Raw genomic sequence first — 23090 nt, 5'->3', positions numbered from 1 at the left:
CCAATCTTTTTCTCTTCACATATCTATAGAAGCTTTTACAGTCAGTTTTTATGTTCCCAGCAAGCTTACTCTCATATTCTATTTTCCCCCTCTTAATTAATCCCTTTGTCCTCCTTTGCTGAATCCTAAACTGCTCCCAATCCTCAGTTTTGCAGCTTTTTCTGGCCAATTTATATGTCCTCTCCTTGGATCATATGCTATCCCTAATTTCCCTTGGTAGCCACGGTTGAGTCACCTTTTTTGTTTTATTTTTATGCCAAACAGGGATGAACAAATTCTGTAGTTCATCCATGCAATCTTTAAATGTTTGCCATTGCCTATCCACCGTCAACCCTTTAAGTAACGTTCCCCAATCCATCCTAGCCAACTCGCGCCTCATACCATCGTAGTTTCCTTTATTTAAATTCAGGATCCTAGTCTCTGAGTCAACTACTTCACTCTCCATCTTAATGAAGAATTCTATCATAATATGATCGTTCCTCCCCAAGGGGCCTCGCACAACAACATTGCTAATTAATCCTTTCTCATTACATAATACCCAGCCTAAGATGGCCTGATCTCTAGTTAGTTCCTTGACATATTGGTCCAGGAAACCATCCCATATACACTCTAGGAATTCCTCCTCCACAGTATTGTTACTAATTTGGTTAGCCCAATCTATATGTAGATTAAAGTCACTCATGATAACTGCTGTGCCCTTATTGCACGTGTCTCTAATTTCCCGTTTAATTCCATCCCAACCTCAGCATTACTGTTTGGGGGTCTGCATACAACTCCCACTAACGTTTTCTGCCCCTTGGTATTTCTCAGCTCTACCCATACAGATTCCACATCATCAGAGCTAATATCCTTCCTGACTATTTTGTTAATCTCCTCTTTAACCAGCAATGCTACCCCACCTCCTTTTCCTTTTTGCCTGTCCTTCCTGAATATTGAATACCCCTGGATGTTGAATTCCCAGCCTTGGTCACCCTGGAGCCATGTCTCTGTAATTCCAATTACATCATATCTGTTTACATCTATTTGCGCAGCTAATTCATCCACCTTATTATGAATGCTCCTTGCATTAAGACACAAAGGCCTAGAAATTCATTGTAGCCACTTTTGGGGCGGTAAAGTGGGGCGGCCGCTAAAGTTTGCGCCCGCCGCCAAATCGAGGCCACTTCTCCGATATTCATTAGCTTCGCCCTAAGAGTTCGCTCGAGCGCTAAAACTGGTGTTGGACGCCTCTGTTTGGGCGCTAAGCCGGAGGTGCTGATCGATAGCGCCGAGGCCATGCGCAGCGCAGGTGCGGCCATCTCGTGATTGACAGCAGACACCCTGGCGCCGGCCAGCTCTTAAGGGGGAAGGGTCGACTGTGTCTGCTGCCACGCCCTGGATAGTGGAGCCCTGCAGCTAGGCCTGAACACTGCTGCTGGACCCAAATAGCGCCTGAAGCCATGGAGAAGGCCCGTGAACGTGCGCAGCGCTTCTCAGAGCGTGATCTGAGTGTGCTGGTTGGTGCTGTGGAGAAGGGGCGCCATGTTTTGTACCCGCACAATGGCAAGAGGGCGCCGTTCCGCGTCTACAGGAGAGCCTGGAGGCATGTCGCCAGCAAGCTGTCAGCCAACAGCGAGGTCCCCAGGAGCGGTGTCCAATGCCGCAAAAAGTTTAATGACCTCACGCGGATTGTCAGGGTGAGTACCCTTTCCAGTGACCTCCTCATCCTTGCATGTGCACCTCACACTATGGGCAAAGGGACCTGAAAGCCCTAATGGCCAGCCCTCATCCAGCAGCGATGGGACAGGCATGAACATCAATTGCACAATCTGCACTTAACACACTGGCCAGGCTATTCCACCATGGGAGGCAGTGCACACAAGATCAGGGTGACACACTGGCCAGGCTATTCCACCATGGGAGGCAGTGCACACAAGATCAGGGCGACACACTGTACTTAGAGGCCGTCCTTTCTCTTGCAGGCCAAGCTGGCAAATAATCGGAAGAGCCGGACTGCGACCGGGGGAGGCCGACCCCAGATCCAGCCGCTCACCGAGCTTCAACATCGCGTGGAGCGCATCATGGGTGCCCGGGTGATTGGCCCTCTTGCATGTGGAGATGCTGACCCTGTTCTGGCCACCAATGGTAAGGACAGCCACGTTTGGACCTCTCTCGTCCCACTTGCGCATCAGATCTACATCCTTTGCCACTGTCCGACCAATGCGCTGAATGCCACCACTCATGCATCCCTTGCTGACGCCCTCTCCTCAGTCTAAAGCTACTCTTGTGCCTTCCTGCTTTCAGATGGTGAGGAGGAGGTCCCTGAACTTGCCAGTGACAGCCCCTCAGAAGAGGAGCAGGAGGAGGAGCAAGAGGAAGGCGGCCCATCAGGGGAACCCTCAGCCGCGGCCACCCAGGCCAATGTAGGGGACACGTCTTCCCTGGAGGGGAGCGTGGCGGAAGTTTCGAAGGGGAGGGGAGCTCATGGGACCTGCGGCCTGCAGAAACGCGGGAGGGGGGTGGAAGCTCGGCGGCCTTCTCCCCAGAGGGGGGATGCGTCGGAGGGGAGTCCAATTGCTGGGCCCAGCGGCGAACAGCAGCGCAGGAAGGGTCGGCCAGCTCGGCGGCCTTCTCCCCAGAGGGAGAGTCCGGCCCCCAGTCCGGAGATGGTCTTCGCCGAGGAGATGGAACGCCTCGAGGACTTGTCCGCGGACTCGGAGCGCCGGCACACGAAGCTCATGGCGGCAGTGGCACGGTTGCCTGAGGCCATCGAGTCCCTCTCTCGGAGTGTGACCGAGTTCGGGCCCTCAGAGGCCATCAGTTGGGCGGAATTCCGGGCAGATCAGGCAGTGAGTCGGGCGGAATTCGGGGCAGCTCTGGCAGCGACTGGCCAGGTGATCAGTGGTGCCGTCCAGTCAATGGCTGCTCTGATGCGGTCAGTGAACAGGTCAACACGGGCACTCACTGCTGCCACACTCGCTGTGTCAGCTAGGCATCGCCAGGGCACCCGGCGCGCTGCAGCAGCACAGCGGTCTGTCCCTCGGCAGATTGGTGCGCATGCTGCAGTGCTGGCCCGAGCGAGTGCCAGTGTCTCAGGCGACCAGCGAGCGCCTGCCATCCACCAGCTTGCCCGCATTCCTCCAGCCGCCACTGCCACTCCCCCAGTGGAGCTGGCAGGAGCTACTGCAGCGACTGATGCTGGCCAGCCACAGCTGCAGCATTCAACAGCCGACCGCTCGACGGCCAGACCTCGACTAGGCCGACCCCTAAGGGCATCTGCCGTCACGACATGTGCCCCTCAGGCGCCTGCCCCCAGCCTTGCAGCAGCCAGTGGCCTTACTTTGAGGAGGAGCAGCAGGGCGGGCAGGGGCCACACAAAGATGGCCAAGGCATCGCCCTAGCGGGCCAAATAGTCGAATGTGTGGCCAGTTGTGTTTGTTTTTTGAGGCCGAGATTTGCATGTTTGTTTTTTGAAGGCCGATGATGTGATGTTTGTTTTTTACGAAGGCCGAGAATGACGGCCATTTTAGTTGCACTATTTTGTTAATCCTCTCCAGGTTGTGGGAGCGAGTAATTTGTTTGAGTGTTTTTTGGGGGTTTCGTCTGTTTTTGGTTTTCATGTGGGAAGGGAGCTGAGTTTGAACAATAAAGCATTTTATTTATTAACATTGTCCATGTTTGATCTTTGAAGTGTTTGTTGCCTTAACCGGCTGAGGGCTTGCGGAGCGGCTGCAATCATGTTCTTTCATTGGCACATGCCATTCCCTGACAGGGGGCCTAGAAGTGACGTTCAATAAGCCGCCGACGGGCGGCCCTTGGACCTTGTGCCTCCCTCCTGGGCTGGTACTCCTCCTCCTCCTCCTCCTCATGCTCCTCCTGCTCCTCCTCCTGAGGTGGTGGTCCAACGTGAGGTGGCAGTGCCCGAGTCCTGCGGATAGCCAGGTTGTGCAGCATGCAGCAAACGACGACGAATTGGGAGACTCGATCCTGCGAATACTGGAGGGCTCCCCCGGAGCGATCGAGACAGCGGAACCGTTGCTTGAGGACGCCGATTGTTTGTTCTATGATGTTCCTAGTCGCTTGATGGCTCTCGTTGTATGCCTCTTCAGCAGGGGTCGTGGGCGCGCGGAGCAGGGTCATGAGCCAGGTACACAAAGGATAGCCTTTGTCCCCGATAAGCCATCCTCTTGGGGGAGGCTGTGCCTGGAACATGTCAGCCACAGTTGTCTGTCGCAGGATAAAGGCATCGTGGCTGCTGCCTGGAAAGCGGGCATTGACAGCTAGGATGCGCTGCCTGTGGTCACACACCAGCTGTACATTGAGGGAATGGTAGCCCTTCCGGTTGCGGTAATCCTCGGCATGCTCAAGAGGTGCCCGCAAAGCCACATGCGTGCAGTCAATGGCGCCCTGCACCATGGGGAAGCCCGCTATTCTTGCAAATCCCACTGCACGCTGCTGCTGCTTGTCCAGGGTCATGGGGAAGGAGATGAATTGATGTCTCCTTGTGAAAAGGGCTTCTGTCACCTGGCGGATGCAGCAATGCACGGCGAACTGGGAGATGTTTGCGATGTCCCCAGCAGCGGATTGGAAGGAGCCGGTGGCATAGAAGTTGAGAGCCACCGTCACCTTCACTGCCACCGACAGAGACGTCCTGCGCATCAGCTGTGGCTGCAGATCTCTGTGAAGCAGCTGGCAGATGTCTGCAACCACCTCCCTTCTGAATCGCAGCCTCCTAACACACATCGCGGCAGGCATGTTGAGATAGGAGGACTGCTGGCGGTATACCCTGGGTGGGTAAGGCCTCAGTTGGCGACGCCTGTTGCCCCCTCTGCATCTGGCCAGGGCCGCCACTCTCTCACGGCGTCTGTAAGCCCTTCTGGCATAAGGCTGAAAGTCAGCGTTGGCACCCAATGCAGCCCCCATTATATGCTGGGAAACACTGAGCTCTCAATGAAGGCAAAGATAATTGCTAAGCTCTGGCCTGAGCCAAAAATACCTGTCCTAGTGTTGGTCCAAACCAGTAAGCTCTCCTCCTTGGTCTCTGTCCAAAAAACCGTGGCACAAGAGTGAATGCAGCAAAATGGCTGGCCTTTATAGTGCAGGGTAAGTGCCCTTTAATTAGCGCTCCCCGCGGCCCGGCACGGCTGTGTACCGTTCCACTTCACAGTCGTTAGGGCCGCCCGGCGCACAATGGGCCGGCGCGAGTGAAGTTCCGGTTTGGGGCGCACAAAGGGCGTTGCACTATTAAATGATGTCATGATCTGCGCGCGCAGCAGGGCGCGCGCTAAGACTTTGCGCTGGCGCTAAATGTGTCCTGAAGTTGGGGAGAGGCGCAGATCGCGCTGCGCCCGGGCGCTAAGCGCCTAGCGCTCGAGATCTACTCCTCCTAAGGCGCTAACGGCTGGCGCGCCCAACTGAATTTCTAGGCCAAAGCCTTCAGGCTTGTTTCTTTAACACTCTTAGTCCTTTTAGAATTATTATTTACTGTTTGATTTACACCCTTGATTTCTCTGCCTTCCACTTTTGCTTTTCTCCTTCCTGTCTTTTGTTTCTATCTTTGCTTCCCTTTCCTCTGTCTCCCTGCTCAGGTTCCCAACCCCCTGCCATTTTAGTTTAAACCCTCCCCAACAGCACTAGCAAACACTCCCCCTAGGACATTGGTCCCGATCCTGCCCAGGTGCAAACCGTCCAATTTGTACTGGTCCCACCTCCCCCAGAACCGGTTCCAATGTCCCAGGAATTTGAATCCCTCCCCCTTGCACCATTCCTCTAGCTACGTATTCATCTGAAATACCCTTCTATTTCTACTCTGACTAGCACGTGGCACTGGTAGCAATCCTGAGATTACTACCTTTGAGGTCCTATTTTTTAATTTACCTCCTAACTCCCTATATTCAGATTTTAGGACCTCATCCCGTTTTTTACCTATATCGTTGGTACCTATATGCACCACGACAACTGGTTGTTCACCCTCCCCCTCCAAAATTCCCTGCAGCCGCTCTGAGATATCCTTGACCCTTGCACCAGGGAGGCAACATACCATCCTGGAGTCTCGTTTCCGGCCGCAGAAACGCCTATCTATTCCCCTTACAATAGAATCCCCTATCACTATAGCTCTCCCAGTCTTTTTCCTCCCATCCTGTGCAGCAGAACCACCCATGGTGCCAGGAAGTTGGTTGCTGCTGTCTTCCCCCAATAAGCCATCTCCCTCAACAATATCCAAAGTGGTATATCTGTTTGCGAGGGGGATGGCCACAGGGGACCCCTGCACTACCTGCCTGCGCCTACTACTCTGCCTGGTGGTCACCCATTCCCTTCCTGCCTGTGCAGCCTTTACCTGCGGTGTGACCAACTCCCTAAACGTGCTATCCACGATTTCCTCAGCATCGCGAATGCTCCAGTATGTTTCCATTCGCAGCTTCAGTGCCGCAATGCAGTCTGTCAGTAGCTGCAGCTGGATACACTTCCCGCACACACGGTCATCAGGGACACAGGAAATGTCCCTGATTTCCCACATAGCGCAGGAGGAGCATGCCACAGGGCCGAGCTGTCCTGCCATGACTTACCCTTTAATTGATTTAAATTAATTTAAATCAAATCATAACCACTAATTACACTACAATTAAATGATATACTCAAGGGCCCTTGGTTACTAGCACTCCCTGATACACAACAGAGACCTTAGAAACTATAACCACAAAAATTAAGACCTTCTAAATTTTATAAACTATTAATCTTAACTGTCAAACTATAGAGTAGTATAATAACTTACCTGGCCGTACTCATCCAATCAGCTGCTTCCTCTTGCCCACGTCACTTTTTTGAATCGTGACGTGGCTCCGGAATGCCGCCGCCGGTCTGTGAGATTGGTAAGCTTCTGTAAAAAAGCCCGCGGAAGTGAGTTTCAGTACTCACTGTACCGCCGCTCTCTGCTCCTCCCGACACTGGCCTCTGTAAAAAAAAAAAAAAGCCCGCGAAAGTGAGTTTAAGTACTCACTGTACCGCTGCTCTCTGCTCCTCCTGACACTGGCCTCTGTAAAAAAAAGCCCGCGAAAGTGAGTTTAAGTATTCACTGCACCGCCGCTCTCTGCTCCTCCCGACACTGGCCTCTGTAAAAAAGCCCGCGAAAGTGAATTTAAGTACTCACTGCACTGCCGCTCTCTGCTTCTCCCGACACTGGCCTTTGTGACCAAGAACAATGTTCAGGTCAAGCAGGGTTAGAGGGTGGAGGGATAACTGGACGCAGGCTAAAGAAGTGGGAGAGAAGAGGAAAGATGGGGAGAGGGAGTGAAGTAAAGGGGGAGGGGAGGAGGCTGGGGAAGAGTTACCTCCTATCAGCCTGGAACATCTTTGTTACTATCTTCCTGTGAATCTTGCACATTAAAAAATGATGAGGCAAGATGAAGTACTAAGCAAACATATAATGACAATCAAGGCCACTGATACATAATTTCCAAGAAAATATGGACATAATCATGTAATTTGGACCCATACCTCCTAAAATACTGTGTAATAAAATTGACTTGCCATATTCAATGTAAATCAATGGCCCTGATGATATATTGTACATTAATTAATGTAAAACTGCCTCCAACTCACCCAAGTAACAACAGAACAGCTGCTATAAAAGGCAAAATACTGAGGATGCTGGAAACCTGAAATATAAACTGAAAATGCTGTAAATACTCAGCAGGTCAGGCAGCATACCTGAAATGTTAATTCTGTTCCATTATATCTATATGTATATACTAGCTGAAGTGCCCGGCGGTGCCGAGGCTTTTTCGAGGGCATGTTGTTGTTGGAAGAGAGAGAGAGAGCGACTGGGGGGAAGAGAGAGAGCGACTGGGGGGAAGAGAGAGAGCGACTGGGGGGAAGAGAGAGAGCGACTGGGGGAAGAGAGAGAGCGACTGGGGGGAAGAGAGAGAGCGACTGGGGGGAAGAGAGGGAGGGGAGGGGGGGAGGGGAGGGGAGGGGGAGGGGAGGGGGAGGGAGGGCGGGGGAGGGGGGGAGGGAGGGCGGGGAAGGGAGGGGGGAAGGGAGGGCGGGGCGGGAAAAAGGGGGCGGGGGGAAGGGAGGGCGGGGGGCCCCCCCGAGGGTCGCGGCCCCCCCCCCCCAGGGTCGCGGCCCCCCCCCCCAGGGTCGTGGCCCCCCCCCAGGGTCGCGGCCCCCCCCCCCCGAGGGTCGCGCGCCGCCCCCCGAGGTGAAGACCGCCGATTGCGCGCGCAGCAGGAGCTGAGACGCGGCGTCTCTCTCTGGCTCGGCCGGCGGGCCTGGTTGCCAGGGTAACCGTGACGCTGACCAAGCCCCGCCCCCGGGCCGAGCCAGAGAGAGAGACGCCACGTCTCAGCTGCTCCTGCTGCGCGCGCGGCCCCCCCCCCCCCGAGGGTCGCGGCCCCCCCCCCCCGAGGTGAAGACCGCCGATTGCAGCTGTGCGAGACGGCCGGCCGGGGTTGCCAGGGTAACGCTTGACGCTCAGCAAGCCCCGCCCCCCGGCCGAGCCAGAGAGAGACAGCGCGTCTCAGCTCCTGCTGCGCGCGCACCCTAGCGGCGCTGGGCTGAGGCTCGGCCCTCCAGCCTTCGAGTGGGGCCGGGAGGTGCCTAGCTCGGGCGTGGGTGCGGAGGAGACGCCGAGGCTTCTAGGCCTACCTGGAAAAACGGGGAAAGGTAGGAAAATTAATGAGATTAGATAAGTTAATTACTTTCTAAATCATTTTTTTTTAAAACAATATGTGTTTTAAAAGCAACGTTTTTTTTTAAGACGCAGAAAGCAGGAAAAAGAAAGGAAAAGTTTGGAATCAAGATGGCGGCGACTCACCTCGGTTCAGAACGATAAGGCCCGGCCACACACGCACCGATTGGCCCGGCGGCACACGCCAGCAACCCGGCGTACGATTGGTCGAGCTCGATGTCACTCTGTCGCTAATGAGCGGATAATGAGATGCTAATGAGTGGAACGTTGAAGGTTTTTGGGATACCGCGGGCGGGATTTTAGCCCGGCCGAAACGTAAATACTCTTAAAACCGTCTCGGAAGCGTAAGCTTTCTTTGGAGGTAACGCGCGCGTAGGTACGCCCTGTAACTTTCGAGCGCATAGCCCGACAGACGCACAGGCGATGACAGACAGAATGACAGACAGACACACCGACCGATTTATATATATAGATATGTTCTGAAAATCCATTATATAGTGTTCAACTAATGAAGCCCAGATGCCCATGTAACTGAGTTCCACAAGCATATTAAAAATGTCAACTTAATGTTTTTCATGGTTTTCACTCAGGCATATGGATACAATATTACTCAGCTGATCAGCATCTAATGAGTTTTCTTTCCTTCCAGGCAGTTGATCATGAAAGTGTACTGCAGCATTATCACATCAAATGACCCATTCTCTAAATTATTTCTCTTCAAATAATGACTGGCTGAATCTTTGACACTAATTCTTACCAATTATGCACAAGCTACCTCACAATTACAAAAATGAGCTTCCTGGAATAACATTCTCTTTTTTTTCAGATGTCACTGAAAATATAAATATTTTATTATATTCAAAATCAAATGCAAAAAAAATGCTTCTGGAAGAGTGAGTAATTCCATCTTGCCTTTCTTTTCCAGATCTTTCTGTTGACAGTATGCAGCAAGCTCTCCACCAGTCCGTCTTCATGTCAGCCATGTCTGCTCACCCAGTTCGTGATCTCCCACTTTGCTGGGAGCAGCACTGCAAACTACTGCCCGGAGTGGTGAACTTCCAAGCCAGCAAGGTGTCCAAGTGGAGTATTGATGAGGTACAAAGAGCTGGCACAATCTGGGGTTTACTGAGGAAGATGAGGAAAGATTATAAATTCATTGCACAATATCAAGAAAAATACATTGTTGGCATGTAAGAAATATCACTTGAGCTACTATTTAGAAACAATATACTATTTAAGCCTGAAAAATATTCAGGAGTACATGACATGCTCTAACATATTGTACTTAATGCAGAGTTTTGGGCCTCAAAAGTCCATGGAGAGGGGAACTTGCATTAGTGCCAGGATGCACCTACCAGTAACCTCTACCACTGACCTCACTTAAATTCACAGCGTTAGTGAGCTGGGCCAAGAGTAGCAGGCCTTTGGTAGGTTGGTGGCATATCTGGGATGCTACATTGCCAAAGTGGCCAAAAAGTCTGACTGAACTATGCTGGTCAAAGGTTCCCCCACCCCTGAAAGAAATTTTTGATGCCCCTTTGCTGCTTTTAATAGAATACTTTTGGATCCTCATCTTCGAGGATCCAGGCCCCAATCCTGGCCTGGACCTTCAGGTGAGCCTCTGTCAGTGAGATCTACCTGTGCCAATCCTACATCAGGTCCCAAATGAGGACAGGGTCACAGGAACTCTTGACTTAAGGGTAGGTGGAGGCTGGGGTGGATGGCCAAAGCAATGCATGAAACATTGGCACGAGGCCGGGACCTGCCATCTCCAAGTCCCTGCTTAGTTTGTGGCTATTCCAGCAAACTCCTGAAAAAGTTATAGTGAGAGTCCACCAGAACAGCCCCATAAACTCAAAATTAATAGTTTATGCTTCCCAAAAGCAAACAACAGAACATCTTTATGACGATGCAGCAGTGTAATGGATAACAGGCATGGCTGCAAAATAAATTAGTGTTAGGTTGTTTTATGTCAGTAACATTGCACATCCTTGAAATATTTAAAACAATTGGGGTAATTTTGACTCTCCCGATTTTCAATTCCATTGAAGTCAATAGAAATGAAAATTTCCTAAGTGCTAAAAAATGATTAACATGATTGCACACCAAACCTTCAAACATTGGTGTAAGAAAGCAATATATGCAATTGCATACAAACTTATTTTGTAGGGGCGAGGATGGATTGGCGTGTTGCCCATTTTCTAAGCTGGTGATGTCTTTTGATTTTTTCATGCTGATTCAAAAATAGAAAACAGCATGTATAGCAACATCTACAAGGTTGGTGTGGGGGAGGGGGCGGGGCGGGACGGGGTGTGGAGAAACATTGTGTGTATATATATAAGTATCAGCTTGGCTCAGTGGTAGCTGTCTCATTTCAGTCAGAATGTTGTGGGTTCAAGCCCCACTCCAGGACATAGTTTAGGCTGACACTTCAGTTCAGCACTGAGGAAGTCTTTTGGATGAGACATTAAACTGACGCCGTGTCTAACAGTTCAGGAGGATGTAAAAATCCTGTGGCACAATTCAAGAACAGGGAGTTCTCTCATTATCCTATCGAACATTCATCCCTCAACCATCAGCACCAATAGCAGATTATGTGATGATTTATCTTATTGCTATTTGAGGGACCTTGCTCTGCTCAATTTGCCTACAAAATAATATTGACTACTTTTCAAAAATAATTCATTGGCTGCAAAGTACTTTGGGCTGCCTGAGAAAGTGCACGGTGTTAAATAAATGTAAGCGCTTTCTTTGCAAACTTCAACTTGCTAGCTCATGTCTGCTTTCAAATCAACATGTCTTGAGTTATTTGAGTCTGTTGCTAACACTGAAGAATGGAATTCAGTGGTACAAGAGATACAAGAAATGGAACTAAATTCTCTGGACATGGAGCAACATAACCAACCTCTACAGTAAAGCACTATGGAAGAACAACAAAATTCTGCTACTGACAGAAATCCATGTACCATGGAAACATATTTCCATCTACTTCAAAACGAAGGATAAATTAGTGAGAAATGATGAAGAGAAACCAAAAGTGACATTACAATCCTCACTCATCGCCTCCGACTGATCCAAAAAATACACACCCTTCAGACAATTTCATATTTTCTTCACTGTAATAAAAACAATGACAAGATATAATTTGAATTGGAAACTTCATTTGATAAAGCACTGACAGATAGCTCTCACTGGAATTATCACTTCACAGTTTAAATTGTGTATCACGCCCCAAACACCTATCCAAGGTACTCGTATAATAAAGCATAATATTACAGGTGATACATTACGAAGGATCCTTCACTCAAACTAAAGTCTGCATTTTCAAAACCTATATTTCTCTCACACGCATGAAACAACTTCTTTCAAATATGGTTGCTACTACAGTATCGTATACTTATTTCACTTAGACTGCATTTAGACTGACACTTCAGTGCATTACTGAGGGAGTGCTGCATTGTTGGAGGCATCCTACAGTTGAGACGTTGAACCAAGGCTCGATCTTTTCATTCAGGTAAACATAAAAGTCCATGGCACTATCCCAACAAAAACTTGCATTTGTAAATGGGATTTCTACCTCATTCTGGTGAAATTACAGCAGCAGGGCAGGATCACATGAATTTCCCAGCCCATGTCAACATTTAAGAGCAGGTTAGATAGGTAGCTGAAGGAAAGGGCAATAAAGGGATATGGGAATAGAGCAGGAACATGGATTAGGACTACTGCTCGGGTGGAAGATAAACACCAACACAGACTAGCTGGGCAAAATATTCTGGTTTGATTTTGTAATTTCTATGTAACTCTATGTAAAATACTGTGTATTGGTGGAGGAATTCTCCAAGTCACTGGCATTATTTGAGGCTTATTAATTTTGTACTTCTGACTTCTGATGCTGTAATTCTGGAAGGGAAAATTGAAAGGCTGTGTTCCCGGAGTGGAGCCTTGCTATATGAGATTGTAACTCAGAATTGGGGCTATGGGGGCTAAATTTGGTTGATTTGCGCCTGCCATTAGCGCCCTAAGAGAAATCTCTGCTTGGACCGGAAGGCTCCCGGGAGGCGCAGAGTTCCGTTGCTGCGCCTCTTCAAACTGCCGGTGTGCAGGGCACGCGTATCCCAGGGGCGCAGGTAGGTCACAGCATCCCTGGGATCACGTGGGCCATGGGGAGCCAATCAGAACAGGGAATCTCCATTCATAGATTTGATAGGAAGTTCACCTGTCAAATCTATGACTAGAGATCACCCCCAAAACATAGTAAAACGTCAAATAATTTTTTTTTTTAATCACATTTTTAAAATGACTATAAATTACATAAATTAACTATTTTAAACAAAAATTTAAATTTTTGAAAAAAATAATTAAAGTTTTTAACGGCTAAAAATAAACTTACCTTTCTTTAAAGTATTTTTAAATGATAAATCAGTGGAAAAATATTTTTTTTTTTTTACTTACTTCAACTCTTAGCCTGGTTAAAACAGGCCTTGCGCCTGCTTTTACAGGCACAAGAATTGTAAGTGTTTTCTGCGGGCGGAGGGTCTCCAAAAAACAGAACTCTTCACCCGCAGAGACCCTGTTCCAGCGCAGGCGTCCGATCTGTCAAGAGCTTTCTTGACAGATCGGAAATGCCGGTTTCCAGCGCATGCGCAGTGCTTGCCTGAAACCGGCATTTCCGATGTCCCTACGGGTGAGTACACAGCGCGTACTCACCTGTAGGGATCGGAATTTCTGCCTCATTGTGTCTGTTGTTTTCAGAAATATTTCACAATATTAGCAAATGAAAAGAAGTCTGAGGCATTAGGTTGACATTTTGACAGTGATATGAGGGCTATTTCAATTTCTACATGATATCATTGGCTGACGGCAATTTCTGTAGAAGATACTGTTGTCAGTTTCATTAATGTCAAGCTGAGGATTTTTGTAGAAACATTGTCAGACTACATTAATATCTTAGGGTGCAGTTAAACTACATATAAACAGTCTGAGACTCAAGTCATACTGAGTTATAGGGCCAGCTATGCCAACTATGTCGAAGGACCTCTGAGCATGAATGTTTAGATACTCCCTGGGCTTTGCTCCCTGGGCAACTAATGGTTAATGTTAGGAGAACACGGTTGGGAACACTCACTTTTTCATAACATCAAAAAGATGGAAAAATAAGTTTTTAAAGTTTCTAGGAGGTACTGTGGACCAATTTTAAAATAGGATTTTGTGCCAGGCTGGAATTATACTGCACACAGATGGTGTGAAATCACATTCTGGAGGTGGCCCATGAGTTAATGTCTTCGTTAAAATAGCAGGCAAAGCAATTAACTCTAAATAAATTAAGTCATTGTAAGCTAACATTTGCACAGTACAAATTCAAGGACAAACTGAAACTGAAAAGGGATCTTGTAACATGTTCAAACCTCCAGGAACAACATGTTTAACATACTTAAATGTAAGGACCAGGATCAGTTGTTTCACAGCCATAGCATACATGCTGCTGAATATATTGCCAGACAATGGCCTCCATTCTAATACAGTTAAAGTGGAACGATAGCATAGTGGTAATGTCACTGGACTAGTGCTCCAGAGGCCTGGACTAATGATGCAGAAATGTGAGTTCAAATCCCACCATGGCAGCTGGGGAATTTAAATTCAGTTAATTAAATAAATCTGGAATAAAAAGCTAGTAACAGTAATGGTAACCATGAAACTATCGGATTGTCGTAAAAACCCAAATGGTTCACTAATGTTCTTTAGGGAAGGAAAAACTACTGCCCTTACCTGGTCTGGCCTATATCTGACTCCAGACCCACAGCAATGTGGTTGACTCTTAACTGCCCTATGAAATGGCTGAGCAAGTCACTCAGTTGTAACAAACCGCTACGAAACACAATAATAAGAATGAAACTGGACGGACCACTCGGCACCGGCTACGGAAATGGCAACGGCACACCCAGCCCAGTCAACCCTACAAAGTCCTCCTCACCAACAGCTGGGGATTTGTGCCAAAATTGAGAAAGCTGTCCCACAGACCAGTCAAGCAACAGCCTGACAGAATCATACTTTTCAGCCAAAGTCCCAAACTCCTCCATCACCATCCCTGGGTATGTCCTGTCCCAGTGGTATACAGTCGGGAAGGAGTGACCCTGGGAGTCCTCAACATTAACTCCGGACCCCATGAAGTCTCATGAATTCAGGTCAAGCATGGGCAAGGAAACCTCTTGCTGATTACCACCTACCGCCCTCCCTCAGCTGATGAATTAGTACTCCTCCATGTTGAACACCACTTGGAAGAAGCACGGAGAGTAGCAAGGGCACTCTGGGTGGGGGATTTCAATGTCCATCACCAAGAGTGGCTCGGTAGCACCACTACTGACCGAGTCCTAATAGGACATAACTGCCAGTCTGGGCCTGTGACATGTGGTGAGAGAACCAACACGAGGGAAAAACCTACTTCACCTCGTCCTCACCAATCTACCTGTCGCAGATGCATCTGTCCATGACCGTATTGGTAGCAGTGACCACCACACAGTCATTGTGGAGACGAAGTCCCATCTTCACACTGAGGACACCCTCCATCGTGTTGTGTGGCACTACCACTTTGCTAAATGGGATAGATTCAGAACACATCTAGCAGCTCAAAACTGGGCATCCATGAGGCGCTATGGGCCATCAGCAGCAGTAGAATTGTATTCCACCACAATCTAACCTCATGGCCCAGCATATCCCTCACTCTACTATTACCATCAAGCCAGGGGACCAACCCTGGTTTAATAAGGAGTGTAGAAGAGCATGCCAGGAGCAGCACCAGGTGTATCTAAAAATGAGGTGCCAACCTGGGGAAGCTGCAACACAGGACTACATGCATGCGAAAAAGCGGAAGCAGCATCCTATAGACAAGGCTAAGCAATCCCACAATCAATGGATCAGATCAAAGCTCTGCAGTCCTGCCACATCCAGTTGTGAATGGTGGTGGATCATTAAACAACTAACGGGAGGAGGAGGCTCCATGAATATCCCCATCCTCAATGATGGTGGACCCCAGTACGTGAGTGCAAAAGACAAGGCTGAAGCGTTTGCAGCCAGAAGTGCTGAGTGGATAATCCATATCGGACTCCTCCTGAGGTCCCCACCATCACAGGAGCCAGTCTTCAGCCAATTCGATTCACTCCACGTGATATCAAGAAACAGCTCAGCGCACTGGATACAGCAAAGGCTACGGGCCCCGACACCATCCCGGCTATTGTGCTGAAGACTTGTGCTCCAGAACTAGCCGCGCCTCTAGCCAAGCTGTTCCAGTACAGCTACAACACTGGTATCTATCCGACAATGTGGAAAACTGCTCAGGTATGTCTGGTCCACAAAAACCATGACAAATCCAACCCGGCCAATTACCATCCATCAGTCTACTCTCAATCGTCAGCAACGTGATGGAAGGTGTCAAGTGGTACTTACTCACCAAAAACCTGCTCACTGTTGCCCAGTTTGGGTTCCACCAAGACCACTCGGCTTCCGACCTCATTACAGCCTTGGTCCAAGCATGGACAAAGGAGCTGAATTCCAGAGGTGAGGCGAGAGTGACTGTCCTTGACATCAAGGCAGCATTTGACTGAGTGTGGCATCAAGGAGCCCTAGTAAAACTGAAGTCAATGGGAATCGGGGGGAAAACGCTCCACTGGCTGGAGTCATACCTAACACAAAGGAAGATGGTTGTGGTGGTTGAAGGTCAATCATCACAGCCCCAGGACATCGTTGCAGGAGTTCCTCAGGGCAGTGTCCTAGGCCCAACCATCTTCAGCTGCTTCATCAATGACCTTCCCTCCAACATAAGGTCAGAAATGGGGATGTTTGCTGATGACTGCTGTGTTCAGCGTCATTCACAACTCCTCAGATAATGAAGCAGTCCATGCCCACATTAACATTCACGCCACAGAAGTGCCAAGCAATGACTATCTCTGTGGTAAACCACTTTTATCGTTCACTATCGTTACACTATAGTTATCACTGTTATATTGTTATCACTGTTCTCACTGTTGTATCACTATACGAGGTCGCCTCTTGTCACGCTGTTATACCTGGGCTGACCATCACTGACTCCGCCCATGGCTCCACCTACCTGCCCAGGTATAAAGGTAGTCGACTGGCTGGTATTCCTCCTTGTTGGATCCGATCACCCATGAGGGTGGGCTCTGTTATTTAGTCAATAAAAACCTATAGTTACTTTCCTAACTCGTCGCTTTTCATTGGACGAATTGATAGGTATATCAATTTTATTGACTAAATTTTAAGATGTTTGACCAGCCAGACGCCCAGCCACAACAGCCACAGCAGCCTTCAGACGCCGAGCCACAACAGTCACAGCAGCCGGCTTGGCTGCGAGCCCTCAGACCACCGTACCTGGATCTAAATCCACGGGCAGCGAACTCAGCCCTCGACTTCGATCACTGGCTGGGCTGCTTTGAAGCCTACCTGGAAGAGTCCAGCGTGCCTCAGAGATCCAAGCTAAGAGTCCTGAACGCCCAACTGAGCCCTAAAGTATTCGCGCTCATCCGGGACCTTAAAACATACGAGGACGCCATCAACCGGCTGAAAAGACAGTACCAAACCCCGGTAAACCCCATGTATACCAGGCACCTCCTAAGGTCCCGCCCGCAACTGCCAGGGGAGCCGGTGGAGGAATTTTTACGGGTGCTACAAGCACTCGGCAGAGACTGTAACTTTAAAGCAGTAACGGCGGCAGAAATTACGGAAGACAACGTCCGCGATGCCTTCGTGAAAGGCCTACGGTCCGACTACTCACGGCAGCGATTACTGGAAGCAAGGGACCTCGACCTGGACAAAGCTGCAGCCCTCGCTCTCTCCCTGGAGGTGGCCCATCGGGACCAGGAGGCGTTTTCCAGGTACTGTTCGCGACCCTGGGACTCGGGCCCGACCCCTACCACAATACCCTTCACCGCGCCGCCCCCGGGACCTACCTCAGCGTCAGCGTCCCGGACCCGATCGGGACCGCCACCCCCGGTACCGGCTCCGACATCGGACCCCCGCGGCTGCTTTTTCTGCGGCCAGGAGAAACACCCGAGGCCGCGCTGCCCAGCTAGGAACTCCACTTGCTCAACCTGCAGGAAGAAAGGCCATTTTGCTAAGGCCTGCAGGAGTGGATCGCCAGCAGTGCCTCATGCGAACTGTGGGGGCGGCCATCTTCCTTCAAGGCAACAGAGGCCAGCATCCCCACACGTGGGTCATGGGGGCGGCCATCTTTGATCAAGGCAACCGACACCAATAGTGCCTCATGTGAGTTATGGGGGCAGCCATTTTGTCCAACCTCGTGGGAGACGCCATTTTACCCACCACGCTCGACTGCCACCGTGCCTCCGGACCCGACGACCGCCTCACCCGCAGACGACAATGACTCGCTCAACTACACACTAGCCTCCGTCACTCTGGATCAAGCCCGCCCGCATCACCTGTCCAAGTCGATGATGGACATCAAAGTAAACGGCCACGCCACGACCTGCCTGTTCGACAGCGGAAGCACGGAGAGCTTCATCCACCCAGACACGGTGAGCCACTACTCCCTCCCTGTCCTGCCAACGCGCAACCGAATCTCGATGGCATCGAGGTCCCACGCCACGGACATCAGCGGCTACTGTGCTGTGACCCTGTTGGTTAAGGGTACGGAGTATAAAAACTTTAAACTCCTCGTCCTCCCCCAGCTCTGCGCTGCCGTCCTACTAGGGCTGGACTTCCAATCCCACCTCCAAAGTGTCACCCTAACATACGGTGGACCCCTCCCCCCACTCACAGTCGACAACCAGCGAATGTTAAACCGCCCACCGCGTAACACCTGCAGCCTATCCACCCTCAAGGTCCCGCCACCTTCCCTGTTCGCTAACCTAACCCCCGACTGCAAACCCGTCGCTACCAAGAGCAGGCGGTACAGCGCCGGGGACAGAGCCTTCATTAGCTATGAGGTGCGGCGCCTCCTGAAAGAGGGCATTATCGAGGGGAGCAGCAGCCCCTGGCGTGCCCAGGTCGTGGTCGTTAAGACCGGCGATAAAAATCGCCTGGTCATCGACTACAGCCAGACCATAAACAGGTACACCCAGCTGGACGCATACCCCCTCCCCCGCATATCTGACATGGTCAATCAGATTGCACAATACCGAGTATTCTCGACCATCGACCTTAAGTCGGCCTACCACCAACTCCCTATCCGCCCTGAGGACCGCCAGTATACAGCCTTCGAGGCGAACGGCCGCCTCTACCACTTCCTTAGGGTTCCCTTCGGCGTCACCAACGGGGTTTCGGTCTTCCAAAGGGAGATGGATCGGATGGTTGACCAGAACGGGCTGCATGCCACGTTCCCCTACCTAGATAACGTCACCATCTGCGGCCGCGACCGGCAGGACCATGACGTTAATCTGGAGAGATTCCTCCGTACGGCCCAACGGCTGAACCTCACCTACAATAAGGAGAAATGTGTGTTTAACACCTCGCGCCTTGCCATCCTCGGCTGTGTAGTAGAGAACGGAGTCATCGGCCCCGACCCCGAAAGAATGCATCCCCTCATGGAGCTACCCCTCCCCCACTGTCCAAAGGCTCTGAAGAGAACCCTGGGGCTCTTCGCCTACTATGCCCAATGGGTGCCCAATTATGCAGACAAAGCCAGACCCCTCATGAAGTCCACATCCTTCCCCCTTACGGAGGAAGCGTGCGCAGCCTTCTCCCTCATTAAGGGAGACATCGCCAAGGCCACAATGCACGCAGTGGACGAGTCCATCCCCTTCCAAGTGGAGAGCGATGCATCCGACTTCGCCCTAGCCGCTACCCTTAACCAGGAGGGGAGACCAGTGGCCTTCTTCTCAAGGACCCTACAGGGCCCTGAGATCCGACACTCGTCGGTCGAGAAGGAGGCCCAAGCGATTGTGGAGGCGGTACGACGCTGGAGGCATTACCTGGCAGGCAAACGATTTACCCTCCTCACCGACCAGCGTTCGGTCGCTTTTATGTTTAATAACAAGCTGAGGGGCAAAATCAAGAATGACAAGATATTGAGGTGGAGAATCGAACTATCCACCTATGATTATGATATCTTGTACCGGCCAGGTAAGCTGAACGATCCCCCTGATGCTCTGTCACGAATTACATGCGCCAGCGCGCAAGGTGATAGACTTCAGACCCTCCACAATGACCTCTGCCACCCCGGGGTCACCAGACTTTACCACTTCATTAAGGCCCGCAACCTGCCATACTCCATCGAGGAGGTCAGGACCATGACCAGGAACTGCCAGACCTGTGCCGAGTGCAAACCGCACTTCTTTAGGCCGGACAGAGCAAGCCTGATCAAGGCCACCCGCCCCTTCGAGCGCCTGAGCATCGACTTTAAGGGGCCCCTCCCGTCCTCTGACCGTAATGTGTACTTCCTCAACATCGTTGATGAGTACACCCGTTTCCCCTTTGCCTTCCCCTGCCCAGACATGACCAGCACCACGGTCATTAAATGCCTGAACGACCTCTTCGCCTTGTTCGGGTTCCCAAACTATATACATAGTGACCGGGGCTCCTCCTTCATGAGCGAGGAACTCCATCAGTTCCTGCTAGCGAGAGGTATTGCTGCAAGCAGGACCACCAGCTACAACCCCCGAGGGAACGGCCAGGTGGAAAGAGAGAACGCGACGGTATGGAAGGCCGTCCTCTTAGCCCTAAAGTCTAAGGGCCTCCCAACCTCCCGCTGGCAGGAAGTCCTCCCGACAGCGCTGCATTCCATCCGGTCACTACTTTGCACTGCCGTTAACGCCACCCCCCATGAACGAATGTTTGTTTTCCCCAGGAAGTCGACTACGGGAACCACTCTACCAACCTGGCTGACCTCTCCGGGGCCCGTCTTGCTGCGAAAGCACGTGAGGGCCCATAAAACGGACCCTCTGGTAGAGAGGGTGAACCTCCTGCACGCCAACCCCCAGTACGCCTATGTGGCCTACCCAGACGGGTGGGAGGATACTGTCTCCTTACGAGACCTCGCACCCTCGGGCACTCCGGAGGCACCACCTTTACCCCCCCACACCACCCCCCCAATCCCAGCCCAGGTAGACGGCATGCCGGAACCCCACGAGCCTTCGCCGGAACCCCACGAGCCTTCGCCGACCACGCAGACACCAGCATTAACACCGGATAATGCAACACCGCCGCTGCGACGATCGGAGAGGCTTACGAGGCCTCCGGACAGACTGACATACCAGAACTGGTAGTACACTTCACCCCGCCGGACTCAAATCTAAAGAAGGGGTGAATGTGGTAAACCACTTTTATCGTTCACTATCGTTGCACTATAGTTATCACTGTTATATTGTTATCACTGTTCTCACTGTTGTATCACTATACGAGGTCGCCTCTTGTCACGCTGTTATACCTGGGCTGACCATCACTGACTCCGCCCATGGCTCCACCTACCTGCCCAGGTATAAAGGTAGTCGACTGGCTGGTATTCCTCCTTGTTGGATCCGATCACCCATGAGGGTGGGCTCTGTTATTTAGTCAATAAAAACCTATAGTTACTTTCCTAACTCGTCGCTTTTCATTGGACGAATTGATAGGTATATCAATCTCCAACAAGCGAGAGTCTAACCACCGCCCCTTAACATTCACCGGCATTACCATCGCCGAATCCCCCACCATCAACATCCTGGGGGTCACCATTGACCAGAAACTTAACTGGACCAGCCACATAAATACTGTGGCAACAAGAGCAGGTCAGAGGCTAGGTATTCCGTGGCGAGTGTCTCACCTCCTGACTCCCCAAAGCCTTTCCACAAGGCACAAGTAAGGAGTGTGATGGAATACTCTCCACTTGCCTGGATGAGTGCAGCTCCAACAACACTCAAGAAGCTCAACACCATCCAGGACAAAGCAGCCCGCTTGATTGGCACCCCATCCACCACCTTAAACATTCACTCCCTCCACCACCGGCGTACCGTGGCTTCAGTGTGTACCATCTACAAGATGCACTGCAGCAACTCGCCAAGGCTTCTTCGGCAGCATCTCCCAAACCCGCAACCTCTTCCACCTAGAAGGACAAGGGCAGCAGGCGCATGGCAACACCATCCCCTCCAAGTTCCCCTCCAAGTTACACACCATCCTTACTTGGAAGTATATCGTCGCTGGGTCAAAATCCTGGAACTCCCTACCTTCACTACACAGACTGCAACGGTTCAAGAAGGCGGCTCACCACCACCTTCTCAAGGGCAATTAGGGATGGGCAATAAATGCTGGCCTTGACAGCGACGCCCACATCCCATAAACGAATTTAAAAAAAACACCAGAACCCTCTAGATTGGGTTTCTGGTGCTACAAATGAGAAAACTGGGGCAAGATTGCTGTGGAAATTCTTGGACATTTTGGGCGGTTAGGCCTATGATTTCCCTCGGGATCTCCCCCACTGGGACCGCCACTGCTTGCTCCTTGTCCACCTGCCACATGTAAATGATGACAATGGTCAGGGCCTGAGGTCACTTGCTGAGCCACCACCTGGAAAGTGTAAATACCCAAATGGAGAGTGACTTGTAACAACCCTCCTGACATCCCCAGAGACTTAGGGCGGAATTTTAACATAGAGAACCATGTAAGATTAGGTACGGGTGGGTTATTACAGTTGGCAAAAATGCGAGTGTGTCTGGAGGACAGTTCCAATGCGCCAGCCTCCGCGTTTAACTCGGTTGTGCGCAACCCCCTAGGATAAACGGGCGTTCTGAAACTTGCCATTGAAACCAAGGTGAGAATATAATGGCAATTGACGGGGCTGATTAAAAGTGATGCAAATACTCTAATAGATACCCAGTGCTCACAGCTAATTTCTTACCTACTTGTGGGAAAGGGTTTGTTCAAAGTACTTTTGCTGTGAGTTTACTTTCTACACTTTGGAGGTTTTCTCAATCAGATCAAGATGGGTGGTGCCTTGGCTGCCTCAGATTGGAGCTTGGACGAGGAGCAATATGAGCAGCACCAGCAGCCACAGCCTGCCCTTGACAGACCTGGAGCTGAACAACACAGAGGGGGAGCACCAGCAGCCACAGCCTGCTGTTGACAGATCTGCAGCTGGACATCTGCGAAGGGAGTAGCAGAGGGGTGCAGCTCGCTGGAGGCACTACCCGCGAAACAGTGTGTACAGGCAGAGGCTGAGCTTCCTTGACCTGTCGGAACAGCAGTGCTTCCGGAGGATCAGGTTGTCGCGTCAGATGGTGGCAGGCATCTGATGCCTCTTAGAAGAAGACCTGCTCCCTGCTGGGCCTGGTGGCCACGCATTACCAGTGGCTGTCACACCGCCCTCAACTGTTTTGCCTCCGGATCCTTCTAGGGGTCTGCCGGAGACATATCCAGGCTCTCCCAGTCAGCAGCTCACAAATGCATAACGAAAATGACTGATTTGTTGTTTGCCAGGGTC

The 23090-nt window shown here is 50.8% G+C and overlaps 1 protein-coding gene across 1 annotated transcript in view; it reads left to right on the top strand.

Moving 5' to 3' along the window:
• The window catches only part of LOC147115028 (lethal(3)malignant brain tumor-like protein 4), a 591174-nt gene that overhangs the window by 547548 nt on the left and 20536 nt on the right, over positions 1 to 23090 (top strand). The window contains exon 21 of the mRNA XM_085993271.1: positions 9594 to 9763. Within this exon, the coding sequence (XP_085849397.1) occupies positions 9594 to 9763 (170 nt within the window). The remainder of the gene's footprint in view (positions 1 to 9593; positions 9764 to 23090) is intronic.

The sequence above is a fragment of the Somniosus microcephalus genome, chromosome 7, assembly GCF_052327205.1.
Source record: "Somniosus microcephalus isolate GS21.2 chromosome 7, FLI_Smic_1.0, whole genome shotgun sequence".
NCBI lineage: Eukaryota > Metazoa > Chordata > Chondrichthyes > Squaliformes > Somniosidae > Somniosus > Somniosus microcephalus.
Note: the sequence above shows the minus strand (reverse complement) of the source record. Positions and strands in the feature narration are given on the sequence as shown.